The 22,274-nt window shown below is 36.1% G+C and overlaps 1 protein-coding gene across 10 annotated transcripts in view; it reads left to right on the top strand.

The window, feature by feature from the left end:
* sun1b (Sad1 and UNC84 domain containing 1b) overlaps window positions 1–22,274 on the top strand; it is a 47,535-nt gene that overhangs the window by 7,222 nt on the left and 18,039 nt on the right. For 3 of the 10 annotated variants that reach the window (XM_065278006.2, XM_065278004.2, XM_065278007.2), the window contains 8 exons: window positions 14,020–14,214; window positions 16,595–16,791; window positions 16,981–17,205; window positions 17,769–17,849; window positions 19,629–19,736; window positions 19,908–20,006; window positions 21,423–21,518; window positions 22,114–22,212. In XM_065278006.2, coding sequence (XP_065134078.2) covers window positions 14,093–14,214; window positions 16,595–16,791; window positions 16,981–17,205; window positions 17,769–17,849; window positions 19,629–19,736; window positions 19,908–20,006; window positions 21,423–21,518; window positions 22,114–22,212 — 1,027 coding nt within the window. In that variant the 5' untranslated portion in view covers window positions 14,020–14,092. The remainder of the gene's footprint in view (window positions 1–14,019; window positions 14,215–16,594; window positions 16,792–16,980; window positions 17,206–17,768; window positions 17,850–19,628; window positions 19,737–19,907; window positions 20,007–21,422; window positions 21,519–22,113; window positions 22,213–22,274) is intronic. The other 7 variants (XM_073813753.1, XM_065278010.2, XM_073813756.1 and 4 more) reach the window with 5 other exon arrangements.

Below are 22,274 nucleotides of genomic sequence, written 5' to 3' on the forward strand. Positions count from 1 at the left end.
CGATAAAGTCATGGCTCCGCCCTGCGGAGCTGTCCGGCATCCGTCAAAAATAGAAGCTCTGCGTATTTGTGCCGGAGGGCTGCGGATGGCCGGAGCTGTGACGGATTCGGAGCGCAGTCAGTGGAAATACACACATTGACTTGAATGGAAACCGATTGACTCCGTCGCCGTTCCGCAACGGACCCGCAGCTGTTCCGCAGTCAGTGGAAATCCGGGGTTAGACTGTCTCATTTCAGTTCTCTTCGCGGACTTCTGAGGCTGCCACCTTGAAAGACCGAGTGCTCCCCTTTTAAGGTTGTATGCTTAAAAGGTCGCAGCCCTTGAATTGGGACACAGCTTCTTTCTGCACGTAATACACTTTTGACAGATTGCTTGTGTTTCCGCCCTTACATGCAAACATCTTGTTGCACTTACCTGTATGACAACGAGCGTTGTCTGCATCAACTCTAGTGAAGTATAACCACACTTGTGAATGTTTTGCTCTATCCGCCATCGTCACTCTTTGTATTAAGCGGTAGTTTTCGTGCTGTTATGCGTGTGTGTGCGCCGCGCTCGTTGTTGTTGTGTTTGACAGACAGACGGCCTCCGCGGCGCGCATGAGAGATCTCGCAGATCTCACATACAAACGTCTTAATCGCAAATTAGAAATGTTTGGTGAGATAAAATGTGCACGAAAACATTATTAAGCAAGAATACATAGTACATTTATTTTTATTTTTTTCTCCAGGACCGAAAGCAGAACCGATAGCGTCAGATCTTACTGATACTACGGTCTTTCATAATTTAGCCCCGGGGCCAGTTTAATACCGGGTTTCGGTACCCATCCCTACTGATTACTGTAATAATAAAGGCTTTAGACGTGTAAATGAGCTGATATGTCTGTGTTTATGTTGCAGATAACTGTCGGGTTTAGGGCTGTCAAAATGGCTGAACAAGTACATTCGAAATTCGTCCTTGAAAAATAATAAAATTCGAATTATATTCGAATTATAAAGACCTACTTTATCTTGGAGAAAATACTCCTAAAAGCCCTCAAGAGGGCGCAGCACAAAGCCCCAATAATATAATCATGCACAGCATATTTTTTGTTAAAACGAATGTTATAAACACTACTAATGAAATCAAAATTAACCAGTATAGTTGTGCACCTGTAAATGTACAAAACGAATGCCATACATAGACAATGCATATTAATATAGGGCATTTTATATAAGTAGATAAATTAACGTGTTTCTAATAAAGTATGAAAACGAATTAATCTTTATTTAAGCCAAAATAAGTGGGAAAGATCATTAGTCATTTAAATTTTGTCAAGCTTAAACGCTATTCACAACAACTTATATTATATTTTGTGTGTTCCTTGGTTGAAAATATGTAGAAATATATGCGAGTAATAAAGTACAGAACAGAAATGTTTAACTTACGCGCAGAGCGAAGCCGTTAATAAAGCAGACTCTCCGTAATTAATACATGTAGAGGACGTGCTGAAACAGTCGAGTTGGCAGATGATCATCATGTTTATATTTCACGCAGATAATGTTGATGAAAAACTTGCATATCAAATGTCCAGGTGAAAGTCAAGTTTCCAGTCAGTTAAAATAAAGCCACCGCGGCGTTATTCTCTCTTATGCGGTGTGGACTCTGTAGATGCATATATGGTTTTAATGTTGCTAAACAAGCAGCTGTATTATGGCACTTTCGTGTTGATCAGTTACGTTATTTTAAACTTTAAAACTGCATTTAGAAGCAGACGACAATAACTCATCTCAGTTAGTTTCACTTTGCGGTTGAATTCCAGTTGATGCTCCAAAAACCAAAGCAGCATCACACAGCCCTTTTAATATGTATTCTGTCCGACTCGTAATCCCCACTGTCTTTTCTTGCTATTTTTCAAATGAATAACGCTGGCTTGCTCCGCATAGTTGGCTGAGCCGCTCTGTATAACAATCCGCGTCAGTTATGCATTATCACGTTGCGTGAGCTTCCTGACACAGGTAAAATTCGAATGCAAAGTTTTACGTTCGAATATGCATATTTTTTTTACATTCGACGAATATTCGAAATTCGAATTAAAATTTGACAGCCCTAGTCGGGTTATGATCCTTCTGTTTGTTTATCCTTTTGCTGTTGAAAGCTTTAGTCTCATTGGCTGTTTCGGCAGTATGTAGGATGCATGACTGTGTAGACCTCAGGCACAGAGCGTCATATAAAAAAGTGAGTTTGTGTGTCGATCTGATCCGTTGAGCCATCTGTCGCTGGCATTCAGAATGACATGACGAATCAGAGTTACTCAACGTGTGACAGACCGACATGTGCACACAAAGAGAGGAATTGTATGAGCTCAACTGTGAGAATAGCACACGTGCGTGTTCAGCTTTTTTTTTAAACCTATTTTCCTATCAATGGGCATTTCAAATCAATTTTAAATTTATAAATGGAGCCTAAATGAGCCTTAAGGCTTCGTATAGACTGCATGGTTGACTAAAAAGTTAGCCTATTATAATGACATGTAGCAAGGTTGTAAAGTTTACATTTGTAACACCTAGATAATTTAGCAGCTGGGAAATAGTATTTTGCATTCTTGTAATTAAGATATGTTTGTCTCAGCATGTGAAGATGTTATTATTTGTACAATGTAGTTAGTTTCAAAAGCAGGATTTTATCTTTTTTTTCAAGATTTGCATGCAGATGTAAGCACTTCATGTGCTTGAGCCTATGCATTGTTACAGCAGTTGTGAGTAAAACTAGGAAGAACCAAAAATGGTTTTAATATAGCTGCTGCAGGTTTAGACCTCAGGAGGAAACTGCAGGGGTTTCTTCTAACATTAAGATTGCAGAAGTTGCTATGCTTATTGCAAACACAGAGAAAGTAATGAATGAGTCAGCTGCTGAAGGCCTTGACAACCAAATTATTATGTTGTGTATATGTCACATCCTGAATGCACTGATATGACATTTAGTGCAACCTTGTGCATTAGCTGCACTGTAATTTTACAGACTTTTCTGTTAACGTAAAGCACAACACAATACAGTAAAAAATCTAAAATATAGGTTATACAGCTGTGAAAAATATGGAAAATTGAGTCATATTAATACAGTATGGCCTGTTTTTGTGCTAGATGGAGTGACATCACTAATCTTCAATACCTGTAGTGTTTAAAGGTGCAGTGTGTAAATTTGAGTTGGTCTATTGACTAAAATGAAATTTGATATAGATATATAATATAATATGTTTAAAAATAAACTATGATAACAGGGGTGGAAAGGTTTTAAATAAAGACCTGCTATGTTTTTATTACCTTAGAATAAACCATTTTATCTACATTCACTGTGGTTCCCCCTACATGGAAGTCGTCGTGTTTCTACAGTAGTCCTCCTAAATGGACAAACTGCTGTACATGGCATGTTTGTCACTATGGGCTGTTTACACTTGGTATTAAGATGTGTTTTCATCGATCGGATCACAAGTGGACAAGAAGGACACATCTCGTTTACAGCTGGTAATTAAATCCGTATCTTTTGTCCACTTGATTGTTTCTGTCCTGAATACTGTGAGAGGGTGGTCTGTCAAGACGGTGGGCGAGTCTCTCTGCTGTCATTTAAACGCGAGCGGGAGTATTTACGAGTTTATATGGACGCAAACTAATGTTATGTCAGAATCCACTGCTTGTGTTGAAAGTAAACATGCTGCACAGTGTTTTGTACATGTATATGTTAAAGCTTTCTCTGAATTTTCATCGCAATTGATGAAATAAGATCGCGCAACTTTCACACGCTTGCAAAATGAATCTACGGTGATCAGCCGCTTTAGTTTTATCAATGAATGGCTAAAAAAAGTGCTGTGTTCACTCCAGAAGTCAGAAAAAATGTTAGTGTTTTCGACTACCTCTGAATCGAAAGTAGACGAGCCCAAATGCTTTGAACACCGTTTACACCTGGCATTAACGTCGTCCACTTGTGATCCAATCGATAAAAAACATGTTAATGCCCAGTGTAAACAGCCACAGAGTTGTCTCAGATGAAAACATCTCTGTCTTTACCGTAGCTTCTCTGTGCTTTCGAAAGGGAGGGGTGAGCGGTGGACTGAGCCATTGGTTGCAATTCACTGTCTCACCACTAGATGCCGCTAAAATCTACACACTGCACCTTTTGTATTTCTTGTTTAATTTTTGTTTTATTTGTCAGTTTTTAAATGTAGGAATGCAGAATATTTCAGTTATATCATCAGTTTAGGCTAATATTATGCCAGATTTCAAAAGAGAATTGTATAAGATTTCAAAAGATGTGTGGCTTGTTGTTTAACAACACATGCTTTTCTCACAAAATTGGTTGTTTTTCTTCTCTTGTACAGCGTGACCGAGATGCATAATAGCCTGACAGCTTCTGTTAAAATGCTTTTTATTAATCCGAGTGATAGCTTTAGGGCAAATGTAAATATGTATGAGGTAAAATGTAAAACTGAATTTGCAATCACATTTGTTTTTTTGTTGCACGTCACATCAACTGGTAATGCAACCTCTTCTTCATCAATATAATGTTAATAATTTGCATTTGAAAAGCTAAATATTATAAAAAAATGACAAAATAACATACAGTAAATATGCAAATTGCTATTTTTGGAGTATTATATTCTGCTTCCTTTGTTTGCCTGAAATATCAGTTCTAATTTAAAACCACAATATGTAAGAGTTTTGTAATAAAATATAAAAAAACAAAAAACAAAACTAAGGATTTGTAAATCCAGAGAAATTTTGTAAAATTTCTATTTTAAATAATGGCTTGCCTCCCTTGTCTACATAAAAATTGTCACCCTTTTAATGACTTGATATCCGTGCTATCCTCATAACGTCATTAAGCTTCACCTTTGTTATTGTGTAATAGCGACCTCTACGGGTGAAAATGTACATATTGTGGCTTTAAAGGGGCATAATGGATCATAACTAACTGTAAGATGAAAATAACTATTTGTGAGGTTGTAAGACACTTTTTAAATATCAGGGAATCCCTGTGTAAACATTGCCAGTGAGTGTTTTGTATTTGTGTTTTATAGTGTGAAAGATGCAGGATCAAGTGTTGTTATAGTAAGTGGGCACATATGGTCGGCTGATGCTATATTTATTGAGTATAAGTGAAGACCGAAATGCCAGCTCTTGACCATTGAACAGACATGGATTTGAACTCCGTAGGACCTTGCTAAGTAAAGCCTGAACTCTTTAGCCACAGTACAAACACTCGTCCTAATCTCACTTGGAGCTCTGTGTGTCCTCAATAATAAGATTTTCTCTTATCAGACGTCTTTTATTACTGTGTTGTTTGTCTTCGGAGAGATGGGTTGTGGGTATACGGCTGCACATTTGTGATTTTGATGTAAACTGTTGTGTGATTAATAATGTATTTCTATTGCTTTGCATTAAAAGTTACTCAAATGTACTTCAAGATAATCAAGTTTTCCATATGCTTGCATAGAAAGTATATTCACATTTAGGGCTGTGACGGTTAGGATATTTTCTCACCGCGGTGAAGCATAAAAAAAATCATGCGGTTATGCGGTTAACCGCACAACAGTAACCCCCAAAGCCCAAAAGCACAACCCCCCACCCCCGCAAAGCATCGGAAACGTCTTCTTATTTATTATTAAAACAACAAATTATATTAGCAATAACAACATAAAATAATATTTATTTCCATATATATATATATATATATATATATATATATATATATATATATATATATATATAGTAATTATATAATTTTTTGTCATCGTTTATAACCCATTTTGTACAATACATTTCATACAATAGCAACCTGAAAAAAACTAGAAAAAACATGTCGAGCTTAACATTGTTTCTTGTAAGCAAAACCTTGATTCCAATTTCTTTAGACATTTTTAGGGTGTTTTTCAGGTAACACTCCGTGGATATAACGCACTCCTCCAAACGCAACGGGTTGAACGTTAAATAATTTATTGCACAATAAAATGGGTTACAAACAATGACAAAAACTGTTCCATAATTCATATTAAATTCAAAAGAAACGAAAATAAATACTATTTCATGTTACTATAGTTAATATGTTTAATTATAATTTTTCAAAGCAGATACGACACGAAATAATGTATTGCATCATCCCGTAAATAACTGCGCAAAACTTATGGATACTCCAATCAATGCTTTAAATTACTGCTGGCCATTTACATAATCAAGAATAGGGGTGGGCGATATGACCAAAATCTTCTATCACGATAGGATTAATTTTATATCATCATAACGATATGTATCACGGTAGAGTTTTTTATGTTTTAATAAGGTTTAAATCTTTAATACCATAGAAATTTTCATAATTCTCACAAAAAACATATACAAGCATAGAAAGAAGATAAAAACAAACAAAACTCAAGCTCTCTGAAGATACACAGTCAATAAGAATGATAATAAATAATTATGCATGTATGTATAGGCCTATATATATTTTTATTTAAGGTAGAAAAGTGATTTAATCAGGAGCGAGAGAATTTTTTTCTCAATGCTGTTTGATTAACACGAGTGACAGACAGGAGCAAAATTAGGTAACTTCCCCTTTAAGACCAAAGTCCGGATCCAATACACTGTTACACATGCGCTTTCTCTTTTAGCTGTTTACTTTCTCTTAAGACCTTACTGGTCGTGTTTATGATGATGCTTGCAAAGACGGGAATTTTGACGCATATGTGTATTTAAGGCCAATAAAGCGGGAAAAATGCTCACGAGCTTAATAAGCAGAGGTCGCGCGACTTGCGCGCTCCTCACAGACAGAAAGAGCAGCGGTTGCGCGACTTGTCCGCTCCTGACACACAGAAAGAACGCACGCATACAGATCTGTTGTCTGTGTTTCAATGGCTTAAAATAACTTGTTTTAAAACTGCAGTGCTTAAATACATGTACAAACGTTACGTTTTCGCGACCACACGCACAGGAGCGTGACGTGGGCACGTAACCTTGATAGAAACGATAGTCCAAAATCCCTACCGGTTGACAAATTTCTACCGGTTAATTTTGTCTACCGGTTTATCGCCCACCCCTAATCAAGAAGATAATAAAACTTTTTTGATCCCGAGCCGGAGAAATTAGTTTACAGCATTAACGGGTCACGCGGTCAGTAAGTCCTCACCTGCCTGACTGCTGTGCTGTCCCTTTGGTACTTTGCTCCTCTCGCAAAAGTCTTGGAGATTTCCAACTGTCGTTGCTGGGCTGAAGTTTTATGCTTTACTAAAGGTATGTTTGGTGCTTCCAAGTCCGACAAACGCCACATGATAGTTAATCATCACAAGATGTGATTTTAGATAGTGGCATTTCCTCGCTACGATAGTCAGACATATAGGTCTACAGCCGACCGCGCTAGCCTTCATAACTAGTTGGCATGTTTGAACATTATAGTTTTAAATAATTATGCTATTATTATCAGTACCAACGCGCATTTCGTGCTGCCCGGTGACCTTCTTGCACCTGAATAATGTAATGCGCGTGGCTGTGAGATTTCCTTGCACTTGAGATTTTGTTATTCGCGCAGTGAGTGAGTTGGTACAGTTCCATGGCATGCAATAAATATCAGAGCACCTGGGCATGAAGCGCTTAAATTAATGGCTTCATGTTTAAGAAGATTGCGCCCGTGACAGTAGGCTATTGTGTGTATTTAAGTACTGAAATTAAATAACAATTATAAGACATGCGCACATAATAAACCCCTATATATGTTTAATGCACCGTCCCTCCCCCTTGTGCGGAAAGCAGTTTTTTCTCTAGAACCCTTGAACACAGGATGGAAGACAGTAAATTATGATTAACAATGACTTTTGTGTATAGTTCATATCATACACCATATGACTTCTGTAACTTTCACCAGCAAAATAAAGAAAATATAAAAAAGTGCGGTGATGACGATGATGAACTCAGCACCGCGGTTGGCATCTCATTACTGCGGTGATACGGTGACGCGGTTATCGTCACAGCCCTATTCACATTACCAGATTTTCGTCCACTTTACATATAATAGTGTATTATATAATATACTATATTTAGTCTCATCCCACTTCTTACTCGATGCTTTAGGGATCTGGTCAAGTTTTAATATTTGCTGTAAAAATATTTATTTCAGTCTGGCAGTGACTGTATGAGGGGGTGGACTGGCCATAGTTAAGCGATTGTGCATCTCAATGAAGGTTTTGTATGTTTCTGGTCTGGATGATGGGGGAAATCATCATTTTTTTTTACAACTTTGTTCTTTATCTCTCATCTTTTCAAACATTTATCATACATGTCAGTAGTAAATAGTGGCATGTTCTCACTTTTGTTATGGGACTAAATTGAATCTAGAGCAACCAGATTGTTGGCACTTTCTTCAAAGATGATTTGACAGACATTATCATGTCAATCGTGTTTGTTCGCAGACTTCAGTTGTAGTCTAGCAGTTGTTTTGCCCGTGGCTTCAAATTTTGGGCAAACTTCAATTATGTTTCCCAAAGTGGGTTCACATTTTGTATCTCTGGTGCTAGAGACCCACAGAACTGCACTTTTTATGTAAATCTTTTTTTACTATTCATATGCAGAATTATTTAATGATAAACTAAGCTTAATGAGGATTCATACCAAAATGCTTTTTTGCATAGTTGTGTTGACATATAAAAACGTCTGTGCTTACGTGTGTAATAGGGATGCTTAACGATTAATCGTGATTAATCGTTAGCAGAATAAAAGTTTTTGTTTACATCATATATGTGTGTGAACTGTGTATAATAACTTTGTATAAATAAATGTAAACACATGCATGTATATGTTTTAGAAATGTTTACATGTGTATATACGTTTGTATATTTATGTATCATTTATATTATATATAAATATAAATACTTAATATATAAAAAAAAATCTTAAAATTATACATGAATGTGTTCATATTTATATATATATATATACATATTTATTATACACAGTTTACACACATATGTGATGTAAACAAAAACTTTTATTCTGCTAACAATTAATCGCGATTAATTGTTTAGCATCCCTAGTGTGTAACTGTTTTTCCCTGAGACGGGAACGAGACGCTTCTCCCTTGCCATACTTCCTGCGTCCCTGTAACACCATTTTTGGCAATATTTCAGATAGCGATATACTTCCTGGCTCCTGCATCTCCCTGTCTTTGTCCTTAAGCCTCACTATTGGTTGAAATTGATATACACATTCAGACGCTCTTACTTCTGGATGCGTCCCCAAAGTGTCACCGCAGTGACGCAGCGCGAGTTCCCTCGGAAGGGAACTGTAACAATGTATCTTAAAAAGGTAACCTTGCTCTTACATGAAATGTGTCCCCACATTTACTCCTTGAATTTGAGGGTATTGGACCTGGAAAGTCCTTGAAAGGTCCTTGAATTTGAAGTAAACTAAGGTGTAGGAACCTTGTGGTTTGCTCTTGAGTCTTTTTTTGAACCGACTTTGACCTTTCCAATATGGCAAAGAGCTTTCTTTATTTTTGCCTACAGAAACAGCTGCTATAGGGCCTCTATGTATAGATGGATATGGGTCTATAGCTTAAACTGTGCCTGTCAGATAAGGAAGATACACAGAACGTGCAGTGCTGTAGGTTGAAAACCTTTGATTCACTGAATCAAATAAATGTTTCATTTAAAAAAAAATATTCTGCCTAATTGTGCATCAATGTAAAACTTTTGTCATCCATTTGAAAACCAGCCACAGTGAGTGCGTTTACATGCACAGTCTTACGCCGATTATGCTTAATAAACTGATAACACGTTACGCCGATTTCGCGTGGCATGTAAACACCTTAACCGGCTTTCTCACGGTTTTGTCCATGTGCGCATGTCTCCGCGTATGAAAGATAAACGTCACTCGCGGAAGTAAGCGCAAAGTAACGCATAAAAGTCTCCGCTCGACAAAAGCTGTTAAAATAGAAGCTCATGTTACATTTACAGGTTCTGCACACACGTGAAGAGATACAACAGTACAGCTTAAGACAGAAATGCCGTTGACTTTTTGATCGACTATTATGTACTATAGGTGGTGACGTCACTGCCTGCGAGAAAACTGATAAGTGTTCAAGTCCCATGTAAACGCATTTGTCTGCATAGCCGGCTTATTGATTTGCATGTAAACGCATGAAAACAGTTTTTTATAATAAGCAGATTTTTGATAGTTATCCGCTTATGCTGTGCAGGTAAACGTACTCCGTGTGTGATGGTAAGATACTGGTGAAGAAGTGAAGTCTGGTGTGACCACAAGGATGATGTCATATTGTAGCCTGTTCAGAGAGCGTGCACGCTAAAGATAATCTCACTTCTAGTAATTTTTTAGGAAGTTTTAAGAATTAACCCCTGGTTGGGTGGATGCAATTTATTCAATCTGATGTGGCGCTGTTCCAGTGGGTGTTTCTACTAGTAGTGTAGTGCTTTACTGACAGTAGTTAATAGTTTGGTAATGTTCCTGTAGCTCAATTGGTTTGCAGCGCAATGGTCAGGGGTTCCTAGGAACACACATATTGATGTATAGCTTGAATGAATGCATAAATGTTATGTTATTTTTAGAAACTTGAGCTGCATACCATTTCCTCTGTTTATGTTGTGATCTGTTATCAGATGTGGAGACCTTTTATGCATTTATGCATGAATTATTACAGTGTTTTTTTTACTATGTAAACTGCCCTTACTCGGGTTTGTTATCTCCTATTAAGATGAGCTAAAAGGAAGTATTTAAACATGAAAAAGATCTTTGATAATAGTTAAAAAAGACCTGTTGCTGGGACTTAAAAATAACACTCCCTAAGCCCCAAATGCAAATAAAATATGCATTTGTGAATGTATTATACCGCGATAATCGCCAGATAGTCTGTGACATTTGATCATATTTGGGCATGGTACATTATTGCAGTGTTACCTGAATATGTTTAGTTGGTACAGAAGTAGTTTGCAGTTTTATGGCCTTTAAATTGACTCAAGTCACTGGCCATCGGCAGGTGTTGCAAAATGTTAGTTTTAGGTTCTGCATGTTACAATTACATAATCACCTGATGATGATTATTTGATATAAAAATGATTTGGTTTCTTAACTGTCATGATCATGTTTAGAGTACCACACTCTAAAAAATATTTAACCCAGGGGTAACTATAGGACAGAACACATTTCTGGGTTAAAATGACCCAAATAATGGGTTGTTTTAACCCAACTGCTGGGTTATTGTTAACTAACCATGTTGAAACAACCCAGCAGTTGGGTTAAAACAACCCATTATTTGGGTCATTTTAACCCAGAAATGTGTTTTGTCCTATAGACCAATTTCGTGTTTGCAAACAGAGATGACGCTTTTTGTGGGCGGAGCCAAACTGGTTGCAGAAAGTGACTGCTCCGCAGTAGGGTTGTGAAGTGTTTTAGCATTAAACCGTGATTTTTATGGATCCGGTGTTCTGTCGAAGTCTGATTCCCCTATGTTTCCCTTTAGTGCAATGTTTCTTATAGCGTTTTAATCACGTTACGTTTATTTTTTAGATAGATAAAAAGTTTAAATGGCTTGGCTACTGATATGCATGTATGTAATGTATATGTATTGTTCTTTTTTGCTAAATCAAATATTTTTACAGTCTGAATCGCTAAAGTACATGTAAAAGCAATACTATCATGTATTATATATAATAGCGTTTATTAAATATTTCATAATTTTCCTGTTTTTTATTATTTCTTCCTTAATAAATTATAATTGTAACATGATAAAAACGCTATAAGAAACACATGGAGGGAACAGACTTCGACAGAACACCGGACATCTTCTCTCCTTATTTTCTATTCTAATTATTAAAAGATTTCCAGATGATTTCATCGCTCCATTCTGTCCGTTTAAGGGCTTATTGTAATCATAAACGCCTACATTTATCTTCAAATGATGTCTTCGACGATGGTATTCTATAAAAATGAAAGCCATCTTTTTTGGCATTCTTATTCTGACACTTAACAGCACAACCGGACATTTTCCAGTGAGTTATCTTGCTCTTTTCACTCGTGTCTAATTCATTTCCACACACATGTGGTGTAAACAAAAACGTTTATTCTGCTAACGATTAATCGCGATTAATTGTTTAGCATCCCTAATCTTAACATGATCATATTAAACGCATGAAATAATTGACATGAAACATGCTGTTTGTGTCTGAGAGCTGAACTTTGATATATTAGGGGAAACAGTAAAATGCATCAAAATTATAGAAATATTGCAAATGTGTTTGTGTTTGTGATAACAGAATTATTTTAATATTTAAAAAAAAAAATAGTCAAAATATCAGGTAATGCAGAGAGACTGTTGAAAAAGAGAGAGTATGTTTATCCCAGAAAGTATGTGAAAATTAATATTTTTTTTATACAAAACTTGCAGCATTTTTACATCACACATTGTATTTCGCATTTTTTATCAAATTATCACATCGCATTTTTCTTCAATATCATGCATGACATGCAGCCCTAGTGAATATTGTTGTCTTGATTATAAACTCTTTATTTGCTTTCCTTTCACAACATCTTCGGTAGGGGATAAAAGATATCACCTCATACCCGAACCCGATGTGCATAAATAATTTTTTTTTAAAGAAAGACCCGACCCGAGACAAACCCGAGAAAATTAGACCCAAGTCCGATCCGAACTAGTGAATTTTTTTTTTAACCCGACTGGAACCGAATGTAAACGGCACTGACGTGTGTGCATTCTGCAGACCGCGCAGCAGTCAGACAGAAAGAAACTCCGGTGGCCTTGCAACCAATTTGGCGAGCTGCTCCATTCGTTTTACTTTGTTATCTGACGACGACACCAACATAACCGCTAAAATGTACATTTATAATTGACTGACATGTTTGTCTCAACGAAAATGAACCTTCCGACAACCACACAATGTCGCAAGCACTCTTGGCAAACAGATGAGAGGTTTGAAAAGGACATTACGCACACAGGCGAGAGAGTTCGGGTCTTCTCGGGTCCGTTCAGAAAAAACACATTCATTTTTAAATTACCCGAGACCCGATGCCGCTATTATTGTACCCGACCCGTGTCCGAGGCACATGTGAAACTTTTAGACCCGAACCCGATCGGGTCTCGTGTCGGACCTCGGGTTTTCGGATCTAAGTGGACCCGTGAAGACCTCTACTTTGCACACATGCTCATCCTGATGGTTAATATTGTTTAGATGTAGCGTCTGTAAAGGCCCTAGAAAATATTTGGCTTCATTCTGATGTTTATAAACACAAAGTTTCAATGTGTATAGCAGAACCACACAGTATTTTTGTTGTTTACACCACTTGATGCACCTGGCCTGTAAAGTCATCTTTATCACATTTCTCCAGATTTCTGAACCTTTTGAGTATTTGCTTTGTAAGTGTTGGATGACTCACAAATAAATTACTTCTTCAATGCTCATTTAAGCACCTTGGGATGCACTTCATTGTAAGTCTCAAAGTGTAATTTTATAAGAATATCTTATTTTTGGTTTTTATAGTTAAAAAGTGATGTCTAATAAGACATTTGGTTCAAATTTGTTTTTTTTTTAAAGGAGTGTGTGGATTTTGTTTACTGTAGGGTTATTGTGGTCACACACTGCCAACACACATTGTCCTAACATCTCGTAAAAGTGGATTTTGCATAAAAGTTGCCCTTTAAGCAGTTTATCTGGTCTCTCATAGAGACAACAGTAACTCCTGGAGCATTGCCGTAAGCATCTTGGTGACCTTCTTTACTGCAACACCCAGGTTTAACTAGTCCGGACGGCCCTAGGCAGATGCGCAAGTCGTATCTTTCATGTGTAATTACAGACCAGGCTAAAATCTTCAAAACTTGCCTTAAAATCTTAAGTCAGATCTGCCTAAAACATTCCTGGGTTTCCAAGAGTTGTGCTTCTGTGTAAATAAGCTTGGATTGGATGGTGTTTTTTTTTATTTTATAAAAACTGCTGTAAGCACAGGATTGAGTTTTCACGTTCTCTGTTGTCCTCCTCAGCTCCAGTTACTCCTCCTCCGCTCTCGAGTTCGAGAAGGAGCACAAGATCAATCCTGTGTACGACTCGCCCAGAATGTCACGCCGGAGTTTAAGACTACAAACCAGCGCCGGTTTCTACGCTGATGGCAGCTTTGCTGAGCTCACAGAGAATCACAACGTCAGCTCCAACAAGCGCTCAACAACGAGTGCGAACAGGTCAGATTGTCATCTCTCTGTCAGGAGAAGATAACAAGCCTCAGTGAGGGACATCACTTCTTATCTGTAGACATCCACACCCTCGTGCCAACACGTTTACATAATATGGGGACAGAATCACCCATTGGCTCAGTTTCATACACTGAGGTTTATGTTGTCAAACGATTAATCGCGATTAATTGCGTACAGAATAAAAGTTTGTGTTTGCATAGTTTATGTGTGTTGTTTTTTGCATCAAATTATTTTTACTGAACATGGATTGGATATATCTAACATTCAACTGACAAACATAAAAGTAAGATAAAAGTTGAGATAAAATTGTGGCAATTTTAGGTCTTTTTTCGAGATTTTGGAAAAAACAGACCGCAGACATTTTCCTGAAATCTCTTAATCTGACCGAATTGTTTATGTAAATATGTAATCTCTCACGTGATTAACTACGACAATTTTTTTCTCACATTGCACTAGGGATGGGCATGATTAATCGACGATCGATAATTGATCGTTAAGAATTTAGTCGATGACGTTAATTTGTTATTGATTAATCGAATACTTTTTTTATCTAATGCAGGTTGCGTTGCCTAGCGTAGCATGTGTCTTGAAGCAGTTTGACCTTCCGTTTTGATTTCAAAAAAATAATCATGAAGAGGTCATGATTTTTTGGAACAAATTAAGTCTCTGTTTAAGAATGCGGCTCGCAGCTGCAGGTTCCGCTGCTTTAGAGCACCGCATATTCAAGCGCATATATCTTCCGTTTGTCTAACTAAATGTAGTTTAACTGTTTGCCACAAGTTGATCTCGTAATAAAGGTCTCATGTAGGAAAACGCGCTGTATTTTTTATTCAACATTTTTGAATTATAAAAGTTAAATAATTATTTTTTATGATAAAAATATTAATGATTAATCGATAGTCGATCGTTAATTCTCCCGACGATCAACTAAAAAAATTTAATCGAATGCCCATCCCTACATTGCACATCTAACAAACTATAATTTGTACAGATTTTATTTTGTTTTGGGAAGTATTTAATTATTTTGATGATGATTTTTGATTATGCAACAGACATACAACTTAATAATTAATAAGCAATCTGTATTGGCCTTTCTCGTGCTATTGCCGATAGGCCGCTAGTTTCAAATTAATCAAAAATCGCTGCATCTCGAATTTAAAAATTAATTGTGATTAATTACATACAAAATAAAAGTTTGTGTTTGCATAATTTATGTGTGTTACTTTTTGCATCAAATATTTTTTACTGAACATGGATTGGATCTATTTAACATTTAACTGACCATCATAATAAAAGTTAGGATATATGTTTGTGATTTTTTTTTTTTCCCCCAAGATTTTGAAAAAAAAGCCTGCAGTCATTTTCCTGAAAAAAACTTTATCTGACTACAAATCTTACGTGAATATGTAATCTCTCACGTGATTAACTTGCCGCTTTACAATTTTTTCCCCCACATTGCATGTTTGACAAATTATAATTTGTACAGATTTTATTTTGTTTTGGGAATTATTTAATAATTTTGATGATGATTTTTTAACATGCTGGATTATGCAACAGACATGCAACTTAATATTTAATAAGCAATCTGTATCGGCTTTTCTTGTGCTATTGCCAATATGCCGATGGTTTCAAATTAATCATAAATCGGCCGATACATCGGTGCATCACTAATTTAAAAATAACTTTTTCCATAAAATATAATATATACACACAATTTATTTTCTTAAATATATACATAAATGTTTGTTTATTTATAATTACATACAGTACAAACACGTATATTGTGCAAACACAAACTTTTATTTTGTATGCGATTAATCGCAATTAATAATCTGACAGCCCTATGGGCTTTCTCAATTGTACATAACATCGAATAAAAGTGTTTGCTGAATGAATACATGTAAATTCAACATGTTCAATGTAATTATGCAAATATTGATCAAAGAACTGGCATTATATTTACATTTTTAATAGTCTTTTTTAATTTTTTATTTCAAGAATAAATATTAAACATCTTTTCTAATCTTACTTTATATAATTAGACTTTATTTTCGCCATGAATGTAGCCTTAGAAGCTGGCATGGCATTTAAAAGATAAGAAAGAACGAATATTCCTCAAAAAGGTGTTTTTCTATGACCTTCACATTTTTTAGCATGATTTAAAGCAAGTTTTTACAACTTGCCTGCCTGCCTTAGGTGATTAATAGGCCATCTGCCTGACACAAAGCTATGAAAAGTTATGATCGTGAACATGAGGAGTTCAGAAACTACTTTCAACAGTAGCTCATTCAAAAAATAGTTGTAGACTGTTTTTCACCTTTATCTCTACCTCAAATGAAACATGTTAACATTATGTTTTCCCCAAAAGGTCTGTTCGAAGCAGAAGGCAACAGCGGGAATCGTCCATATACGAGTCCCAGAGCGCAACTCAGACTCCTCAGAAAGATCAGATTCAGTACGCATCAGACGTGAGCATCATCAGCACCGCCAGTGATGCATCTCTGATCTCCAGCCTGCTGGATCAGTCGACCCTCAGACAGAGCTCAACCGCACACACGTACTCAAGTCAGTGACAACTATTAACTTGTTTTTGGTCTTATTAACCCTAAACTAGTCCAAAAGAAAAGCATGCCTTCTAGCTAGCACTGCCTGTTATACAATAATGTGATGCTGTAGATATCACTCCTGTAGTTTTCACCAGTGGTTAGTTTAAATAGTTGACTCTTTACTGTTTATTTCTCATGTTGTGTTCAGCGCGGCGGAGGCGAACCGATCACAGTTTGATGTTGGAGAATGGAGACACTAGTAAAACAGAGACGCACACTAAAGCGAACGGCTACATCTGTAAGGATTGCTCCTTCCATTCGGACCAGATGACAAATGACGAAACTGCATATTCTTTATCGCAGTCCTTATCAATGTCCTCAGCTGCCCATCAGACCGTTGCAGACGCCCGTATGAACAGTGTAGACAAGACAGGTGAGACTGAGATGTCCTTAATTTATGCTTTTGGACCATATTGATATACAGTATGTGACCCTGGATCACAAAATCAGTCATAAGGCACAGAGGTATGTTTGTAGCAATAGCCAGCAATACACTATGGGTCAAAATTATACATTTTTGACAAAAATCATTAGGATATAAAGTAAAGAATAAAGTTTCGTGAAGATATTTTGTACATTTTCTATTGTCAATACATATGTTGCTAAGGACTTAATATGGACAACTTTAAAGGCGATTTTATTTTTGTACCCTTAGATTTTCAAATTGTCCTACTCCCTTATGCCCCCTATGGTTTTGTGGTCCAGGGTCTCATTTGAGTGATTTCAGGGTTACACCTTGTTTTTGGTGAACAATATCAATAAAGAAAATATTCCTGGTTGCCTTAGTAGAGGATGTTTAGGGATGTTTAGGATCTCAGTGTGGTATCTATGCAAATATGCAAATTCACACCCAATCTTTCGCCCCCGTGCTAAAGTTTTGAAATGCATGCTGGGATTGCACGTGTCTGATTTTTGTTGTGTGTATGTGTGTTGCAGTTCATGATAGTTACTGTGGCAGTGTAAATGTGGGGCATCTGATGACCACAGACAGACACCTCAATCTCAATGGATCACTTTGTAAGTACACACACAGGACACACAACAGTAACAAACAAGTACTATTAAATACTGATATGCGATGCGGCTGTCAGCTCTGCCTATGGGTCAATGACGTGACGTTAATTATTTTGTGTCCATCTGGTTTAATTAAATGTAAAGGGGTTAAAATTTTAAAATTGCATACATTCTCTTTTTTAAGGAATAAATCTAACATTTCTGGTTTAATTTTATTTTGAAAGAATATTTGGGGGATAATTGCAAAAATGTCAATGTGGTGTAACCGGTCTGTGTCGATTGGTGTAACTAGTATTTTTTAAATTAAAATATAAATGTATTAATAAAAAATCTAGTTTAGTGCAATATGATTTTTTACATGCATTTTTACATCATTTGTCAAAGATTATTTAGAAAACATAGCTGTTTTCAGCATATGTCAGGACAAATATTACAAAATTGCATTAAAATTTACATTTAAAAATAAATAAAATGTTTTTTTATTACACTTGCATGCCAATATTTTATATTTCTCATTCTTTGGCGCAATTGGCGGTTACACCATTTGACATTTTCAGGTCCATTCAGTCTTAACTTTCATAAATATGGTGCAAATATCATTTTTATTGCATAAAATTAACGTAAATACACTATGTGCTTTGAAATAAACCTGATGCATGCTTTTAAAACAAGTGTTTGAATTTTTCATCTTGCCAAACCGTTTTTATCACTATACATAGATCTCATTTAATGAAAGTACTGCACATTTTAAATATTAATAATCAAATAAGGACCAGGAGAGACTGATTAGACATTTAAAGGCAGAAATATATAACAAAACCCTCAAGTTTCGCAAGGGAAGCCATAAGAAGCGGATGGATGCCTCTCTGTATGCGTGTGCGCTCCTTAGCGAATGATCCAGAAACAGGAAAACTAATTAAAAAGCACACAGCCTTGATATACGACCCTGCCAAATCCTGGCCAAATTACAGAGATGACGATTCGCATGGGACAAATATTATCACAGGACCTCTGTGTTTGACGAAATATGTTTTTACATTACAAATTACAGACATGGCAGATTCCCATGCGAATAGGGCTTTAGACGCTTTTTGGGGGCTGTCAAAAGATTAATTGCATACAAAATGAAAGCTTTTTGCATAATTTATGTGTGTGCACTGTATTTAATTATTTTATATATATAAATACATATACGTTAATGTTTGTATCTAAGAAACATTTAAATGTATATTTATGTATGTATTTTATATTATAAAAAAAAATATATATACCTAAATAATTTTTTATTTTTTTTATTCATACATGTGAGTATTTGTATACACACATAATATATACACACCGTACATGTACACATATACAATGCAAACACAACACAACCTTTTTTTTATTATGTGATTAATCGCAATTAATCTTTTGACAGCCCTAATTTTTTTTTACATGACTATTTCTGGGTTTTTGTTAAACCAGTAAGGTTCTTCTGGATGTATAAAGACATTATGGGAAATGCATTATGGGAAATGCACACTGCCTAGATTTGTTTTTCTTTGTGGCCCCTAAGCTTCAGTCAGTAAAAATCATCTGCCTCGCATATGTGGCACCCACAAGTTATGCTTTTGGCATGGGCCTTTACAGTATTTACTGTGTTATTTTGTTTTTATTCAGTTTCTTTGATACAGTTTTTCCTCGTCAAATCAGTGTATTAACTTCTTTATTGGCACTGTATTTATGTTTCCACGTACTGTGATGCATCACATTGTGTTTATCATCACTGCTGATTCACAGGTGATGATTGTAAAGGGAAACAGCGTGTGGAAATACACACAGAACATAAACGCACGTCCTACACCCATCACATACTCACCATACTGTGGACTCTCGTGTCTTTCACAGGTTAAACCTTTATCAAATTGAATTTCAAGTTACATTTTGTTTTTATTTTTTATTGTAACTTATGCTTTGGAAGAACTAAATATTGAGTAATAAATACTTCTGTAGTCGGTAATTAATTTTTTTTTATTTTAATTTTTATTTGGATATTTATATCTGCTGGTTCACATTCAGGTTCTGGTCTACTGGGGGTTTGCAGAGGTTTTGCTTCAGCTCCTGTGTTTGTGGCTCGTAAGCTGAAGTCCATTCTGGGGTTGGGAGTGTTGTCTTCAGGTTGATATACTTAAGACTGTTTACTTTTATGAAGCATGTCTGTCTTCCTCTCTCACGTCCTACTCTTCCTCATGTCGGTGTGTCAAACTCTTCACATGCACCGAAAGTCAGTGGTGTATTAGTCTCTTATGATCGTCACTCATTTGATGGCTCTTTTCAAGCGCAGTGAATGCACAATACTTTTTTCTAAAATCATTTTAACCAGCGGTGCAGAAACATCTAAAATATTTTCCTTTCTGATTTTTCAGATCTGGTGACTCAACTCTCTCATTCAAATTCTTTGACTAACAAATCATTTCCTTAATTTCTATCAGTAAATAACTAGAAGTGCCACTTAAAATTACAAATATTGTTTTTGTTTAAAGTTCCACTGTAGTCGATTAATTTTCTCCCTTAAAACTGATCTTTGAGCATCAAAGCAGCATTTTTTGAAGTTTTCTCTTTTTTGTTCATAGCGTCCGCACTATTCTCAGAGATGTTTTATCAACTGGCTAGTTATCCTCCAGACAGTGACGGTCCGGACCACGTCTTTATCATTTCGGCCGTGTGGCGCGCGTCCCTGCTCGCAGTGTTTTTTTTTTTGACAACCTAGTTAAGGCGGTAAGGCTTCCAGGCTTAGGCGGGCCGCCTGAACTGAAATGTGCTGCGGGAAACCCTGTTCATATTTTTGAAAGAAATCTTGGTTAAATCGTGTTAAATGTCATTGGAAAGTTGCAGCGACCACATGAACTTTAAACCAAATTGCATTGCAGTCATGGTTGCACATTCCCCCTAGTGCCAGTGAAAGCAAAGCTTTTATTATTTTTAAAGCTCATATACATTGGTTTTCTTTAGGGATGCACCGATGGGATTTTTTTGGGCCGATACCGATTTAAACAGACAACTTCTGGCCGATACCGATATTAACCACTTGTATACAATACTATACAGTTGGTCAATTAGCTAGTTTATTTCTGCATCAAATGATTTTTACTGAACATGGATTGGATCTGATTAACATTCAACTGACCAACATAATAAGAGAGTCACAAATTAAGCTAAAACAAATATAATAAGAAAACATGACAACCTTCAAAGGTGGTTTTAGCTATTCAGCATTTATTTTATTAACAACATTAACTATTTTTTACATATAATGGATTTCTTTATGCAGTTAATTAATAAACAATCGGTATCGGCCTTTCTCGTGCTATTGCCGATATGCCGATGGTTTCAAATTCATCAAAAATCGGCCGATTAATATCGGCAGCCGATACATCGGTGCATCACTTAAGTGGCATTTCTAGTCTTTTAACTTTGACTTCATTTTAACACCGTTTATTTTGAATTTCTTCACTTGATTTGTACCACTTTATATCACTGTATTTGTTTTTACTGCATTCATATATAAAGTTGTATGTTGATACTGATTCACAGGTGATGATAATGAAGAGAAGCAGTATGTGGAATCTAAACATTATTCCTACACCCGTCACATATTCACCGCACTGTGGGCTGTTGTGTCTTACACAGGTTATACACATTTATCAAATCTATATACTTTTATGCTTTTGTAACATTTTGCATCTTTGTTTTCTTTCTTTGGGCATCTGAAAGTGATTTCTGTTCATCAGGCTTATTTATAAATGTTTTAAAACTATTTGTGACCCTGGACCGCAAAACCAGTCATAAGGGTCAGTTTTTTTAAATTAAGATTTACATATCAAAGCTGATTAAATAAGCTTTTTATTGATGCATGGTATGTTAAGATCGGCCATGTATTGTCTTAGATTTGAAAATTTGGAATCTGAGAGAGCAAAAAACTAAATATTGGGTAAATCATCTTTAAAGTTGTCCAAATGATGTCATAAGCAACGCATATTACTAATGATGAATACATTTGATATATTTATGGTAAGATATACAAATATACCTGTGCGACTTATGACTGGTTTTGTGGTCCAGGGTCACAAGGCTGTTGATTTATAATTGACAAACAATGACATGATGTGCAGAATAATTTCAGGATTTGCTGAGAATCCCCAGATGCATTTTTTTTTGCAGAATAATTGAATTATTATCTTTATGTTGTGCGATTGTGAGTTTATATCTGCTGGTTCATATTCAGGTTCTGGTCTACTGAGGGTTTGCAGAGGTTTTGCTTCAGCTCCTGTGTTTGTGGCTCGTAAGCTGAAGTCCATTCTGGGATTGGGGGTGTTGTCTTCAGGTTGATATACTTTAGACTGTTTACTTTTTTGAAGCATGTCTGTCTTTCTGTCACACATCCTT

The sequence above is a fragment of the Paramisgurnus dabryanus genome, chromosome 3 (assembly GCF_030506205.2).
Source record: "Paramisgurnus dabryanus chromosome 3, PD_genome_1.1, whole genome shotgun sequence".
Lineage (NCBI taxonomy): Eukaryota > Metazoa > Chordata > Actinopteri > Cypriniformes > Cobitidae > Paramisgurnus > Paramisgurnus dabryanus.